Source organism: Macrotis lagotis, chromosome 1 (genome assembly GCF_037893015.1).
Source record: "Macrotis lagotis isolate mMagLag1 chromosome 1, bilby.v1.9.chrom.fasta, whole genome shotgun sequence".
In the NCBI taxonomy this organism is placed as follows: domain Eukaryota; kingdom Metazoa; phylum Chordata; class Mammalia; order Peramelemorphia; family Peramelidae; genus Macrotis; species Macrotis lagotis.
In genome coordinates this window covers 418,338,390-418,355,098 of record NC_133658.1, presented here as the reverse complement: position 1 = coordinate 418,355,098, position 16,709 = coordinate 418,338,390, and the positions used below count along the sequence as shown (strand labels likewise).

The 16,709-nt window shown below is 33.7% G+C and overlaps 1 protein-coding gene across 2 annotated transcripts in view; it reads right to left on the bottom strand.

The window, feature by feature from the left end:
• Positions 1–305: 305 nt before the first annotated feature.
• Positions 306–16,709, bottom strand: part of AK7 (adenylate kinase 7) — a 110,041-nt gene continuing 93,637 nt past the window's right edge. The window contains exons 15-18 of one of the 2 annotated variants that reach the window (XM_074213032.1): positions 13,050–13,247; positions 9,794–10,014; positions 1,596–1,754; positions 307–1,212 (exon numbers count right to left, since the gene is read on the bottom strand). In XM_074213032.1, the coding sequence (XP_074069133.1) occupies positions 1,174–1,212; positions 1,596–1,754; positions 9,794–10,014; positions 13,050–13,247 (617 nt within the window). In that variant the 3' untranslated portion in view covers positions 307–1,173. Of the gene's footprint in view, positions 1,213–1,595; positions 1,755–9,793; positions 10,015–13,049; positions 13,248–16,709 lie in introns of both variants that reach the window. The other variant, XM_074213031.1, reaches the window with a different exon arrangement.

Sequence of the window (16,709 nt, the reverse complement as noted above, 5' to 3'; positions counted from 1 at the left end):
ATCACTGTTGGGTTCAACGGAGACAGGGAGCTAGGCCTTCTCCCACTCTGTAAAGGGACCCTCTCAGCTTGGTACTCATATTTATGAACCAGGTTTAGTTCTTGGGAAGCCTGACCTCTGATAAAAAGGGTCATAATCTTTTTCTAACTTAAAATTTAAATTTGATTTGTGGTCTAGAGTCTCCCTTCTTAAAAGTTCTGATGCAGTTTTCATGCAGCCTCCTCCCTCTTTAGCCCTTATAGGGGAAGAATCAAGGATTTTATCCAAGATCATCTAAGGAATAACTCCTTCAGAAGTGGCCAGAGCAACAGAGCAAACTCTTCAGGGGTAGTTATGGCAAGCCCATCCCTACACATGCTCTATGAGGTACAACTTTCATTACACATGAAACAAATTTCCATTAATTATAAATGTTTTATTCAAATCACATATACTATTACATGGAGTTTACAATTATTTTACATATATGTTGGAATTCTTATCTTATATTTTTTGCAGCATAAAAAAAGTTTCCTAGTGAAGATTAATTATGTTTGATCTATTATGAATTAAAAGTATTAGTCATCATCTAAAAATACTCATTTAATGCCACTGGCGCTTTGATCAAGTTAAAACTATTTCAAGTTTTTTATCATACTATAAATTTATACTATTGATAATCATTAATGTGTAAAATATTTAGTGATAATATAAGAACAAAATTCATAAGCTGTGAGATCTATATTTTGCTATATGAGTTACCTATAGCTAGCCCATCTATATTCCTTTCAAATTGAGATAGAGTCTGATAGTTTTCCCCAGGTTGCAAAGACCTGGGTTTATGTGATGCTTCTAACACTAAAGGTTATACAAGTTAACATCTCACTATTTCAATTCTCCAGGCAACTATCTATAACTATACATTGCAGAATAGTTGTTGATCTGTATTGGTGGGGGAGAATTTCCTCAGGAGAAATTCCCTATACTGATGAAATTATAGATCCAGGCCAAAAGAAGAAGTCACTCTTTACCATGTAGCTTAAAATAATGGTTTTACTAAATAAATAAAACATTTATTTGCAGGGGAAATAAAACTAATGACTGTTCAAAATACCAAAAAATATTTTTAAACTATTTTTCAAATTATTGTCAAATTTCTCCCTAGTTCTTTAAAAACATGAAATATTTTCATTTTCAATCCATTTCAGGGTTGTTCTTGAAGAGATATTCTGCCTATAATTGAAGTAAAAAGAAAGCATTAGCCATTTTCAAAAATATTTATTAGATATGTTTTTGTACAATTAGGATTTTTATGACAAAATTGTATTAAGGTTCTGTATAAGCTATAACTATATTTTATAACAAATATTTCTCCATATTAATTAATTTGGGTTCTTTTTATAAATTGAGATACCTCCAGTTTGAGAGCTGTATGCCTATGGAGGATTTAGGGAACAATCAGCATATGGACTGACATGAAGGATATGTTGAAGTGAATGAGTTAGAGACCTCAGTCCATAATGTAAGGGTACCTACATCAATGAGCTCAAGAATGAATTTTCTAACTCTGTTTTCAAAATGGTATAATTTTTTTTAAAAGTTAACTTTTTCCTTACCAGAAAATCAACAGGATCATCTGGCCTGACCTTACAACATTCATTCAGGCCTCGCATGAGTGTTGGCATCACATTTGTCATTAAATAGTTTCTAAGTGGAATAGACTGTGCCTCAAGTAATTCTCTTTCTTCTCTTTTTACTTCATCTAGTCGTTTATTCTGCAAATAGAATATTTGAGAAAAATACCTTAATAAAGTATCCAATATCAGTGAATGCAAAAGTGGTTCATATCTCTTCTTGGGAGCAGTATTCCCTTCTTCCCTTCCCCTACTTAAGAATTTCCCCAAAGCACGATAGCATAATGAACAGAATACTGGACTTGAAGTCAAGAAGACTGAGGTTCAAATCTGGCCTTAAAAACGCCTGATAGCCATGTGGTACAGAAGAAAAAAAAAAACAGTAAGTGGAATCAGATACAGATCTGGCTTGGTCACTTCTTATCTATGTGACCTTGTATAAAGCACTTACCATCTCTTGGCTTCAGTTTCCTTATCTATAAAAAGAGGATAATCATAGCACATACTTCACAGAGTGATTGGAAGGATCAGTAGCTCTAAATGTATCTGTTAATATCTTCTACAATGAACAATGTACATTATCTACTTCCAGCATTATTTCCCACTACTTTTCAACACATGTCTTCTCTAATTAGGAGGGTTTCCCTTACTGACCTTTGCATGGTATGTCAAATTTCAGTTCCTTGCCTTTGTTCATACTATTCCTCCTCACTTGAAATGATTTCTACTTTCTTAAGGGCAGTATAATATACTGGGGAGACCTGTGTTTGAAATCTGACCCTGATGCAAAATCGTCTGGTACCTTGGGTACTTCATCTAACTTCTCTGAGTCTCATTTTTTTCTTATTTGTAAAACAGGGACTAATTATTCTGGAAAGGTAGCAGAAACCTGGTTGTGACTGTACTTGATCTTAGATGCAAGAGGGAATCATTGGAACTTCTTGAAAAGGAGAGGGTAACATCATCAGACCTACTCATACCTTGGCTATAGAAATATCACTTTGGACTAGGAGAAAAATTAGGTGGCTAGAATAATATCTTGGTGAAAGGAAATAAGGGCCTGAAATAGAATAATGGTCATAATGTGAATGAAGAGAGGTTGTTAAATGTGAAAGATGATATACAAGTAGAAATAATATAAAATTGTAAATCTGAGTGGCTGGAAGAGTGGAGGGGCCTTCAACAGAAATGAAGAAATCAGAAAGAGGGAGGAAAGGTTTGGGAGGCTAGAATAGGAGCTCTGTTTTTGGACATAGAAATTTTGATGTGCCTAAGAGCCATCATTTGGGGATATATAGAGCATTTGATAATATAGGGACAGCATTCAGGAGAGAGAGTAGGGTTTTCTATCTCTCTCTCTCTCTCTCCATATAGCTGAGAAGGTAAACCCAGTAAGTTGATAAGATAACATAGAGAGGAAAAAACTCGGGATATAGTGGGCACCATATTCAAGAACCCTAAGGATTAAGCATATGAGGTAGACTGACATCATTACTTATGGGGAAGTTGGACAAAGGTTAAAACTCCATCTTGTCCCTTCCAATCTTGTTTTTGATAAGAGATAGTAAGAGATGCATGGGAGTGGGCAATAAAGATATGGAAAAGAATGGACTCACTTAAGTCAAAGGATCTGATTGAATCTTTGATGCAGCAGTATAAAAGACAGAAAGTTCAAAAGAGATTCTTATATGTTATGATGTTATGAGTGGACAGATGACTTCTAATCTATCCACTCTACCACGTAAGGAAAATGATAGTAAAAGCTGAAGATCCACAAATGACAAAAAAAGAGCAGTAGCAGAGACAGCAGAAATTAACTCAGGAGAGTGGTGCATAACCTGATGATATTGGGCATTTTCAGCTTTGTTGAAGAAACAAGAAGCAACACCTGAGGATGAGATGCATTCAGGAAGAAATGCTACTTTTTTTCCCCTTAAGAAAAGCTACTTTAAGAATAAGACTTGGTTGGGGCAGCTAGGTGGCGGACCAGCCCTGGAGTCAGGAGTACCCAAGTTCAAATTCGACCTCAGACACTTAATAATTGCTGTGTGACCTTGGGCAAGTCACTTAACCCCATTACCTTGCAAAAAAAATAAAACAAACCAAAAGAATAAGACTTGGTTAGACTTGGTTATACATAACTTCTGATCACTGGTGATCCTGGGCCACTTTTATACATGTTCCTTTTTGATGCATATTCACCTTTTATGCATATTTCATGCTCATATTGTTCCCTAAATTTGTCCCTTCTCCCTACCAGAGGATTGTAACTATGGGAGAGTGTACCCTTGTATGTATAGGGAGTCTTTCTGATCACTTATTTTATTATCCTAATTAATTAAATATTTTTTGCTTTGAGCTATTGTGACCTCTGGTTGGTTGATAAAAGGGCTCAAAACAATTGTGAAGAGCTTTGAACCTAAATCTAAAAAGATTCCCAGGAGCATCATCTCAAGGCATATGATTCAAACACAGATAGCAAGGATTCAAATACAGGTTTTCTGACTCAGTCCATAGCACTCTTTCCCCTATAAGACACTCTTAGATCTAGCAGGAATTCAATAAATATTTGTTGACTAATCTGCTTTAATTATCTCTATATAATATTTTCTTCACAATATTTAAGTGTATTGAACAAACATTCAATAAATACCTAATTAATATAAGGAACTGATTTAAATTTATAAGAACAAAAGTCATTCCCCAATTGTTAGGACAAAAAGAGATGAACAAGCACTTTTCAGGCAAGAAATTCAAAGCTATCAATAATAGTCATAGGAAAAAAAGCTGTGAATCACTAATAATTAGAAAATTAAAAATTAAAATAACCCTTCTTCAGTTCCATCCAACAGGAAAAGCACAATCATGGAAGAGGAAAATGTAGAAATCAATTCAGTAGCCAAACTACACTACATGGTTGAGCTTTCTCTACTTTGGGGAAGTTTATAACATAAAACAATTACTAATGTTCTCTCTTCTGAGATTATGATTGAAATAAAAACCATGATTTAAACAGAAGGTCTAGGTCTCTTTTTCACAATCTATATAGCTTGTTTTAATTAATTCTGTTTCTTTTCATAGCTTTATTCACAAATGATGAAACAGATCAGAACAATGATAATTTTTATCTAGATGGCTTTCGATCTAATTAAATATGTATTACAAATGAAATTTTATCAACTTTAACTCAGGTTTTGGAACAGTAACACTATGGAATAGAGAGAGGGAAGACAAGAAGTGGGATAGGAAGGAAGCAGTAAATCATTCTTTGTGACAAACTTGAACACATATGGTATATCTCTCTCTCTCTGCAGAATTAGAGATTCATTCTCTCTTGCCTCTCACTCAAACTTCCCACCTCCCATTGAATACATAAAATCAATAAATAAAAACAAATAGGAAAATTAGTAAATATGATTTTTTAAAAGGAAAATAAATTGCCAAAATAAAAAATGATAAAAGATAATTTATAACAAATGAAAAGGAAATAAAGGAGGTGATGTTGTCAAGTTACATAAAAAAGCTGAAAAATTAAACTCATCTAAAATGGATGAATATTTATAAAAATATAAACTTTTCAGATGATCAGACTCAGAAATAGAGAACTTTTCTAACCCAATCTCAGAAAAAGAAATCAGATAAACCATAATAAATCCAGGAGTAGATATGCTTACAAGTGAATTTTGTCAAACTTTCAAAAAATAATTTCAATATTAAACTATGGGAAAAATAGGAAAATAATCTTCCCCAAAATAGTGTTTTACAAGAACTTCACAAGTATAATGGGTATCACATTGCTTTCCTTTTCTTTTTTTTTTTTTTTTTTTTTTTTTAGTTTTTGCAAGGCAATGGGGTTAAGTGCCTTGCCAAGGCCACACAGCTAGGTAATTATTAAGTGTGTGAGGCTGGATTTGAACTCAGGTACTCCTGACTCCAGGGCCAGTGCTCTATCCACTGCACCGCCTAGCCACACCTAGCCTTTTCAATGGTAGTGAAGGGATAGGGAAGAAGAAAGAGAATTTGGAAGTGAAAATTTTTTTAAAATTAAAATTAAAAAAAAGGTGAGACACATTTACAGATATGGAAAAAGTTGTTTTGCTTGACTATGTTTCTTTCTTTCTCAACACAGTATGGTCTGGGAAGCAATGTTATCAGGAGGAAGCCAGGTCTCAGTGAGGGGTCAAATAATGAAAGGAGGAAGAAAAAAAAAACTTTAAGATGATAGGAAGTTTGCTCATTATGGAGCAGGTATTCCAGAAGGTTTAGTGGAAGAGGTGAGAGGATCTAGAAAGGTTGAGATGTTTAGGAAGAAGGGAGGGGACACTTTGGGAGGGATCACTTTGGGAGGGGAATTAGGTTAATTTAGAATCATTTAAATGAAACGATAGGAAATATGCTTATACAACTAGATCCAGGTTAGAGAGGTAGATGATTTAACAGTCCAAGATTATTTTTTTAAGGGCTTAACTTTGTGGTAGTGGTGTTCTTGTGTCATTTGAAACCTCTCAAAGCCTTTCTCACAATAGGCAGGAGCAGGAGGGGGTAAGATCCAATGAGTACTGATGAGTCAAGTGTCAAGTTGGGAGTATGGCAAAAATGGAAAGTATTAATTGTTGGGGGGGAGCACATTAATGTACTGTGGGTGAAACTGTAAATTAGTTGTACCATTCTGGAAAACATTTTGGAACTATACTCTCAAAATCACTGAATTGTGCATCATACTCTGACAAAATGACATCACAATTACAAATAAACTAAAAATTCAAAGAAAGGATTCATCTATACAAAAATATAGCAATTCTTTTTTTGAAGCAAAAAAATAAAATAAAAGGAAGGGCACCATCAACTAGGGAATGGTCAAACAAATTATGGCATTATAAATATAATGGAATATTATTGCTCCATAAGAAATAATGAAAGGGATGAATTCAGAGAAAACTAAGATGATTTTTATGCTCTGTTATAGAATTATTATAGAACATAATTTTATAGACTATTATAGAATAATTTATGACTATAATATTTTAGAAGAAAACAATTTTGAAAGACTTAAGAAGTCTTATCAGAGTAATATCACCACTCAAAGAATAATAATGCCAAGTATATTTCTCATCTTTCGGCATAAAGAATGGGAATCTTTAGGCATATATAACAATGAGATAAATATTGTCAGATAAAATCAATGTGTGAATTTGTTTTTCTTGAAATACTTTTTTTTTTACAAGGGAGCATGATGACAGATCAGCAACAAAGATATAAAAGTAAAAGAATGCTAATGAAACATTAAAACATCGACAGAACAGAGATAAAGTTTATCAATCCTTGGTTTTTTTATTCTTTATGAAAATTCTCATGTTTATTAATGCTTAAATTTGTAATAAAAAATTAAAATAAACCAAACATGTATTTGGGCATAAAGAAAGTGTAAGCAAAATCAGAGAGATAGAAATACTATACATTTTTCAATAAGAAAAAACATGAACAAAGAACACAGAATTAAATGAGAACTGTACACTGTGAAGAATAAATGGGTCAAAGACTAAATCATAGAACATATAATTATATTAACAAAATGATAATGAGACAAATAACAACATATGACAGGCAGCTAAAGCAGTTCTTACTGGGGCAATTTTAGATTTCTAAACACTTGTAGAAAAAAAGGCGAGAAAGAAATGAATAAATTGCATAGGCAACTGAAAAAAACTAGATCAACAAATTAATTCTCCTAAATGAGCACAATAATCAGAAATCCTGAAAATCAACGAAGAAACAAAATGGAAAACAAAAAAGATAGCTAAAATGGGAAAAAAATTTAGAGACAAAATAAATTTCTAGATAAACTGATATGAAAAAGAAAAAGCAACACTGCCAAAATAAAAAGGATGCAGAAAAATTAAACAAAGTTTAATACTATTATACTATACACTATTAAACCATTATACCCAATTACATGCCAACAGCAAAATGAGTGAATATTTACAAAATATAAAAATGTCTATTACCAAAATGGAAAAGAAAAAAGACTCAAAATAATGTGATCTCAGAGAGTTAAATTGAGCAAACTACAAATAATCCCTTTTATATAAACTATTCATAAAGTTGAGAAAGACCCTTTCCCAAATTCTTTCTATGAGAAAAATACTCTTAATACTCCCAAATTAGGGAGAGAAAACTAAAAAAGGAAAACAATTACCATTATACCTAAAGATTAAAGATGTAAAAATATAAAATAAAGTATTAATAAAGAGATTAGAGAAATATGCTTTTTTATTTTTTTAATGTTTTCACTATGCCCAGGTTGGAATTATGTCAGAAATGTTGAGAAGATTTGACTTTGATAAAATTATAAATTTAATATATCATATTAATACTTCAGTTAATAAAATACAGAAAACTTCAACCAGCATAGCAATCATTTATGATAAAGTAACTAAAAACGAAAGTAATAAAGTACACCTTTTCACTAAAATGATAAGCCCAAGACATATATTGGTTAAATTTAACAATTCCAATGATAAACAATAAATTCCGTAAAGCTATAGGAGAAAAATCTTCAAATGTATAAAAAAAGGATTGAATCACACAAGACTATTCTTGTAGATTCAAAAAACTACAGAACATAAGGAAAAATGAATTCTGAAAAGGAAAGGAACTCAAAATTTAATCTAAAATGACAAACTCAGAAAATAAGAACCTAATTATCAATGGAAAAAATGGATATTCATATAAAAAAACTTTTGAAACATGTCTTAAAAAATAAAAAATGATATGAGCTGATTATTTGATTTCCAAATACTCCATTAAAGAGGAACACAAAAAAAGTAAATAAATGAAAGCACAAGAGAAGCAGCCAAGACATTGGAATGGGTTCTCAAGTGAGTCTGTGCCAGGAAGGGTGTCCAGGCCAGACTTTTATAGTTCTCTTACTTCGTGGGCATAGAAGAGTTAGGAGAACATGAAACTCCTCCATCTCTAGGTGACTGAAATCAGTTTTATGATGCCCCAAGATAATAAGAATGGCCACACATCATCCTGATGCCAACACCAGGTTTTCAGAAATGTTCTGCAGTTGATAGAATCAGGATGCACCTGGACCCAAAACTCTGCTGATCACTTTTTGCATTAACTTCTGGGTCCAAGGTAGAAAACAGTTTCTTTGATCACTTCATGTTCCAAATTATATGATCTTATGTTGATAGTCCCATCACTATGGCTGACCATATTGGGAGGATGTGGATCTAAGATGCTGGAGTAAAGAACATCAAGATATCCTTGTGAGCAAAGGAATAAATTCTTCAGATTTTCCTTATCACAAAATGAAGATGAGGATTCATTATGGACTGCATGGATTGATACCTAATCAACCTGGAATCAGTTACATGGAAAAACAAGTTTCATCATTTACTTCCAACACCTTGAGTTTGAAATTCTCTCCCTTCCTCCAACCCAACTCCTCCTCATTGAAAACTACTCCTGATTACTTACAGAACAATAGTGTTTCTATTGTTCTATTAGAAACCAGGAGGGATGGGAATTCAGGGAAGCCTGGAGGTATTTGCATGAACTGATGCTGAGTGAGATGAGCAGAACCAGAAAAACACTGTGCACCCTAACAGCAACATGGGGGTGATGATCAACATTGATGGAGATGCTCATGTCATCAGTGCAACAATCAGGGACAATTTTGGGCTGTCTGCAATGGAGAATACCATCTGTATTCAGAGAAAGAACTGTGGAGTTTGAACAAAGACCAAGAACTATTCCCTTTAATTTAGGAAAAAACCTGATATCTTATTGTCTGATCTTGTTATCTCTTATACTTTATGTTTCTTCCTTCAGGATATGATTTCTCTCTCATCACACTCAATTTGGATCAATGTACAACATGGAAACAATGTAAAGACTGACAAATTGCTTCTCGTGGCAGGGTGAGGGGAGGGTAGTAAGATTGGAGGGAAAATTGTAAAGCTCAAAATAAATACAATCTTTAATTAAAATAAAAAGAATAACAAATAAAAAATAAATAAATGAAAGCCCAAGCAACAAAATATATCATCCCATACTTAAAGGATATTAAAAAGAGGAGGAAATCAGAAAAAAGACACCTATAGAGAAGTGCCAGTGGTATTGAAAAGAACTATCTATAAAAGAATCTATTAAATAAAATAAAACATTACCCATTCTTCCCAACGTGCTATCTTTTCTGCTGTTTCCACAGCCTCCCTATGCTCCCTCTCTGCCTCCTCTGCTGCCTCCTTTGCTAGACGTTCCTCTGCAGCTCTATATTCTTCTTCTGCTTTTTCTTCATCTGTTAAGCCATAATTTCGAGGTTTTCCAATAACTCTGATAATCTGCCCAGTGACAAGTTTATTTTGAGGATGATCAAATTTCCCTACATCTTTAAATTTTAGAGAAAAGAAAAATTATGAGTGAAATCACATTTCTGTGTATTATGTGCATACTCAAGAGCTATGCTGCTTTTGGCAGGGTAGAATAGAAGACCAGTCTTGGCTCCATGACTCCTGACACATTTACTATTCATGGCCTGAAATATGTCACTTAATTTATTTCCATGTCCTTTTCTGTTGAGGAATAACTGAATTATCTGCCTCACAGGGCTGCTGTAAGTTAAAGACTTCATAAATCCTAAAATGTCATGATTGTTAATATTGCATTTGTTTAGTCCATATTTGTTAAGTTAACGTTTATGAGAACATCTTTCAATTCTAGTTGCTATAACTCAATGGAATTTCTTTTTTGCTTGTGACCACTTCCTTTTCAATTTTATTTTATTTCAAGACAACCTTTCTTTTTTTTTTTAGGTTTTTTTTTTGCAAAGCAAACAGGGTTAAGTGGCTTGCCCAAGACCACACAGCTAGGTAATTATTAAGTGTCTGAGACCAGATTTGAACCCAGGTACTCCTGACTCCAGGGCCGGTACTTTATCCACTGCGCCACCTAGCCGCCCCATAGACAACCTTTCTTACTACTTGAGCTTTTCTCACTATTGATAATAGTTTCAATAATAATGATTATGATGATAATACTTTCAAACATTTCTAACCTCTTTAGCTAATGGGTTTGAGGAGATTAACTTGACAATTCCATAGCATCTAGGCAATGTTAATATCAAGTAATAAAAAAATAAATAGGAACTATTTGCTATTACTGAAGCAAACTATTTAGTTTGAAATCTTCTGGGTAAAGTTAGTGTTGAAGAGTCAGTTTTAAATACAGTGGACTACAAAATTTTGTGGACAAAGTCAGAAAATGTCACTCTCTTAAACTCATCTAATAAAGGTCTTCATATAAGGAGATTATCCACTTGCAAACATCAATCATCCTAAGGGACAGTTTGTAAATGGGTTGTGGTAACCAGGGTTTTTCTCAAATCCTATCAAATAGATCTGTTTCCTAAATTATAAAATCACTAGTCTACTCCCACCAATCTAAGATATAACTAATATAAAGTGACTAAATTAATTGCAACATACAAGTCTAGAAAAGAAAGAAGGAAAGAGCTAAGTACTTAGGAGAAAAATGTTCCTCTTTCTCATTTTAATATTTCATAGAATCAGACTTTTTTTTAAGATGTAAGGATCCTTAATAATAATCTGTTTAATTCTCCTCATTTAAGAGAGCAATTAAATGAGGTAAAGGAAGTCAGTTATATTAAGAGCCAAGGATTAGATCTGATCTGAACATAAAGATTACCTAGTTGGGCAACTAGGTGGCACAATGGATAGAGTACCGGCCCTGGAGAGGGAGGATCTGAGTTCAAATTTGGACTCAGACACTTAAGAATTACCTAGCTGTGTGACCTTGGGCAAGTCACTTAACTTCACTACCTTAAAAAAAATTTTAAAAAAAGATTACCTAGTTAAGAGTAGGTTCCAGGCAGTAGAGTTTCATTGATATAATATAGGGAGTTCCCAGATAAGGAAACACACTCTTCAAGTGCTGGGCATATTCCCCAAAACCTGGTCTTACAGTTGCCTAGAGCACTGAGATGTTAAGTGACTTGCCCATGGTGACAGGTCTTCAATGCCTGCTTAATATCCAAGCTGCATTTGATTAGGAAAAACAACATATATACAGATATAAGTATTTATGAAGTAAAAGAAAGAATTTTGGTGGGGAAATCTCCTATCCTTGGTAATTTGGTATCAGATCCCATCATTCAAATGTTACAAATGACTTTTTAATTGCCAACTCAAAGACATTTTCTCAGCCCTCATTCTTCTTGAAGTCTCTGAAGCATTTCATACTCTCCTAGGCACTGGTTCTAATCTCTCCTAGTTTTCTTTCTCCCTGTCCATAATCTTCTCATTTCCTTTGTAGGTCACTCATCCACACTCCACTGGCTGGGACGGGGCTCAATCCTAGGTTCTCTAATCTTTTCTCTATATACTTTTACTCAGTGATTTCATCAGTTCTCATGGTTCCATCACTATGTCTCTTCAGAGGTCTACCATCTCTATAGATTCATACCCATTCTCTCCTCAACTCTTTGACCAGATAAGTAATAGATATGTCCTATATGCATCTCAAAGTCAACATATCCAAAAGAGAATCCATTGATTTCCCCTAAACGCATGTCTCTGCCCAGCCTTCCTATTTCTTTGGAAGGCACCATCTTCCTTCTGGTCCTTCACATTCATTCACAACTTAAGAATCATTCACGATCCTTCACTCTCTTTCACCTCCCCTACATACAATCACTTGTCAAGTCTCACTGTAACATCTGTCCCCTCTCTAGTTCAGGCATTCATCATATCTCACACAGATGATAGCAAAAGTTTCCTCAATGGCTCCTTTGCCTCAAATATATACCCTTTAAAATCCATCTTTCATGTAGATGTCAAAGTGATGTTTCTTATGCTATTCCCCTGCTCAGGAAGCTGTAATGCAAACTCCTCTCTTTGGTAGATAAAACCCTTTCCACCTGGCACCAATCTACCATTGCAGATTTATTGGACATTACTCCCCCTCATGGACTCTATAGTGCAGCTAAATTGGCCAGCTTGCTTTTCCTCTAATTTAGCCATATCTATCTCCTCTCTCCAGGTTTTTGTAATGGTGATCCCCTTACCTGAACACATTCCTATCTTACCTCGAATGTTCTGAATCCTGAACTTCTTTAAAAGTGTAGCTCAAGGTCTATTTTCTATAGGAAGTCTAACTTGATAATCCCATCTACTAGTAGAGGTCAGTTTCCTTACTTACCCCTGCTAATTCCTTCACATTTACTTTGTATATAGTATACTTTTATTTTTTAGTATACATGAAATAATAATAATATAATGTAAGCTTCACAAATCTTATTGTAGGCCTCCAAGTGACTCAGGGACTGAAGCTTGAAAAGGAATTTGCATTTAATGCATTAATCAGTTTTCCTAAAATTTTATATTGGCATTTCATTTTATTCCTTACCAATGTGGTGTGGATGGATTTCAAGTTCATCAAAATAGTTATAAACAGTCTCATCTTCAGTATTTAAATCACGATAGTTACTAAGTGATCTCAAGAATCTATCCTGAACATAGTGGGTTTCAACCACAATGGCCTCAGGAAGATTCATGACTCTGTCCTTTAAGAATTCATCAGCCGCATCCAAAGCAAAAACAAATTCTGTGAAGAAGAAAAAATTACTCTATTCAGTATAGCAAAATGTCTGTTGTGCATATGATAAATTTTAAGGTTCAAGTAGTTAATGAATTCATGAGAAAGACTCAAAACCTAGAGTTATGTGACATATAAGTTTATTACAACTGGACTGATTCCTAGGGGATAAGCAGTTAACAAGGAGATGTGCTTGTTGCTTATATAGAGAAACAGTATGGTATACCTGCTAAAAGCAATGGGGGTATACAGGCAAAGTTTAAAGGATAATTTCAGGATGCTCAAGGATATTAGCTCACTTTTGGGTACAAAAATTCATTTTAGGTAGCAATCCGTTATCTTGATATGCTTTGTTGAGCTCTAGCTTCTACCTCTCTATTCTTGTAAAATTCTCCCTAGGAAAGAAAGGGTCCTGTGACCTGTCTAGTTGGCAAGACACAGGGCAACCAAGACAGCTGTTATCAATCCAAAATCTGATAGGGCAGAAGACTTTTTCAGGGAGGGTAGCAAACTTTTCCCAGGGATGTTAAAAGACAGTTTTACTATAACATAATATTTCTCAGGATACACAAAGTCAGAATAGAAAGGCACCAAATTTCACTATTTGCTTCCTGCCTAACATTTCCATGGCATCACATATGATGGCTACATATTTTCTCTAACAAAATTTGGACATACATTCATAGGAAAACATCCTATTGCAAAATTACAATAAAAAGTTTTTCCTATTTTTACGAAAATTATTGTAACTGTCCTCAAAATTCCAAGATATATATTAAGAAGGTTGAACAGTAGTAAATGACTGCAGTAATCTACTATTTGACAAACTCAAAGACATTAGCTTATAGGATGAGAACTAACTTTTTGACAAAAATTGTTGGGAAAACTGGAAAATAGTATGGCAAAAACTAGTCATAGACCTACATCTCATACCCTATACCAAAATAGAGTCAAAATGGGTAATTTAGACATAAAAGGGTGATACTATAGATAAATTAATAAATCAAAAAACACTCTATCAAATCTATGGAAAGGGGATTTTATGACCAAACAAGATATAGAGTACATTATAAATGCAAAATGATTTAGACTATATCAAATTAAGAAGTTTTTGCTCTACTAAAATCAGTGCTGCCAAAATTGGAAGGAAAGCAGAAAGCTGGGAAACAATCTTCACAACTAGGAGTTCTGATAAAGGTCTCATTTCTAAAATATAGTGAGAACCGCATCAAATTTATAAGGTTACAAGTAATTGATAAATGGTCAAAGGATATGAATAGACAGTTTTCAAATGAAGAAATTAGAGCTATATATAATCATTTGAAAAAATGCTCCAAATCATTTTGATTAAAGAAATGCAAATTAAAACAACTCTGAGGTATCACCTCCCACCTATCAGATTGGCTAAAATGTCAAAAAGGTAAAACAATCATTGTTGGAGAGGTTGTGGGAGGATTGGGACATTGATGCATTGCTGATGCAGTTGTGAACTGAGCCAGCCATTCTGCAGAGCAATATGGAACTATGCCCAAAGAGCAATAAACTGTTCACACCCTTTGATCCAGCAATTCCAGTTCTAAGTCTATATCCAGAAGAAATTATAAAAAAATGGGAAAAGTCCTACATGTTCCAAAATATTCATAGCAGCTCTTTATGTAGTGGTCTGACTCTAGAGAAGCATGGAATGAATTACAGGATTTGATGATGAGCAAAGGGAGCAGAACCAAGAGAACAATGTACACTTTAGCAACAACATTGTGAGATGAGCAACCTTGATGCAAGCAGCTACTCTCAGTAGTCCAGAGAGCTAGGACAATTGTATTAGACCATCTATGGACTATGTTATCTCCATCCAGAGGAAGAAAAACAAAACAAAACAAAAATCCTTCAGAATCTGATGAACACTACATTCATTTTTTACATAATATCTCTCATGTATTTCTTTCCCTTAATCCTAATTGCTCATACTGAAAATGACTAGTCTGTAAATATGTTTAACACAAATGTGTATGTACAATTTAACTTGACTATTCACCACTGAGGGGAGGGAGCTGGGAAGGGAGGGTGGAAGGAAGTTTTGAAATTTAAAAATATACATAGGCATATGGATGAATGTTTAAAAATTTTCATAATATGTATTTGGAAAAATAAAATATCACTTAAAAATAAATTTTAAAAAGCTTGAGGGAAAGGAATTAAGAGGGATTTGTTTCTCATTTTTCATCCTCAATATTTCTGAGGTTTATTTACCATCACCTAACTTTGGATGAGCTCTTTTTTTGGTTTCCATGACACTAAACTCCTGCTTCTACTATCATGCTAAAAATTATATAACCTTTGCTGGCTCTTTCTCTTACTCTTTCTGAACCCTTAAATTTGACATTCCCAAAGGTCCTGTCCTTGCCTTCTTATCTCCTCTGCTGACATCATTCTTTGACAATTTCATTTAATTCTCATTGTTATAACCATCACTTTTATGCAGATAATGTCCAAACTTATATTTCTACCTTTGAACTCTTTCTGCAGCTCCAAGTCCAACTGTCTACTGGACATCTCCATTAGGATGTCCCTATTATCATCCTAAATTCAACATTTCCAAAACTGAATTTAGAATCTTTCTCTAAAATTGCCTTTCTAACATTTTTTTCACCATTCACCCAAACGTAAGTGTTCAAAAGCTTGGTATTTCTTTTCTCCATTTTCATATCTAATCAGTTGCAAAATCTTGTTGCTCCTACATCTACAGTCTCTATCAAGTTATATACCCTTTGATCCATTTTCTGTTGCTGGTTCAATACATAAAGTATATAGGCTTTTAAGGTTTGACAAAGCATTGAAAATAAATTTACCTTATTTGATCACACAACATTGAGATTTCATTATTACTACTATTTTACAGTTGAAGAAATAGATTCAGAAAGGTTATGATTTGCTTGGGGTCACAGTTATTAAGGATCTGAGACAAAATTTGAAATCAAGTTTTTCAGATTCTGAGTCTTTGCCACATACACAATTTCATGATGCCGCTCTCATTATTTCATTTTTCAAAATAAAGTTTTATTGATATCTTTTATTTTTATATCACCTAATTTTTTTGTTTCTCTCTTTCACTCAGAGTCATTCTATAGAACAAAGAATAATTTTTAAAGAAAAAAGAGACAAAAAATCTCAGCAAAACCAAATAGTATATTAAAAAAAAATCTGAGATGCAGTGTTCTATATCTGTGTTCAACATTCCTACAAAGGAATGGGAGGAAGGAATATAAAGTGTATTTTCACATCTCTTCTATTTCATGCATGGATTATTGAAATAACTATTTTTTTCACAGATGATTGAGTTTTATTCCAATGGAGGTGCCATAGGTTATAGGTCACAGGGGTTTCAAGCTGAAGCCTAAGGTCACAAGATCTCATGCAGAATAACAGACACATGGAACAACAGTGCTCAAGATCCAAGGTGTACGTGATAGG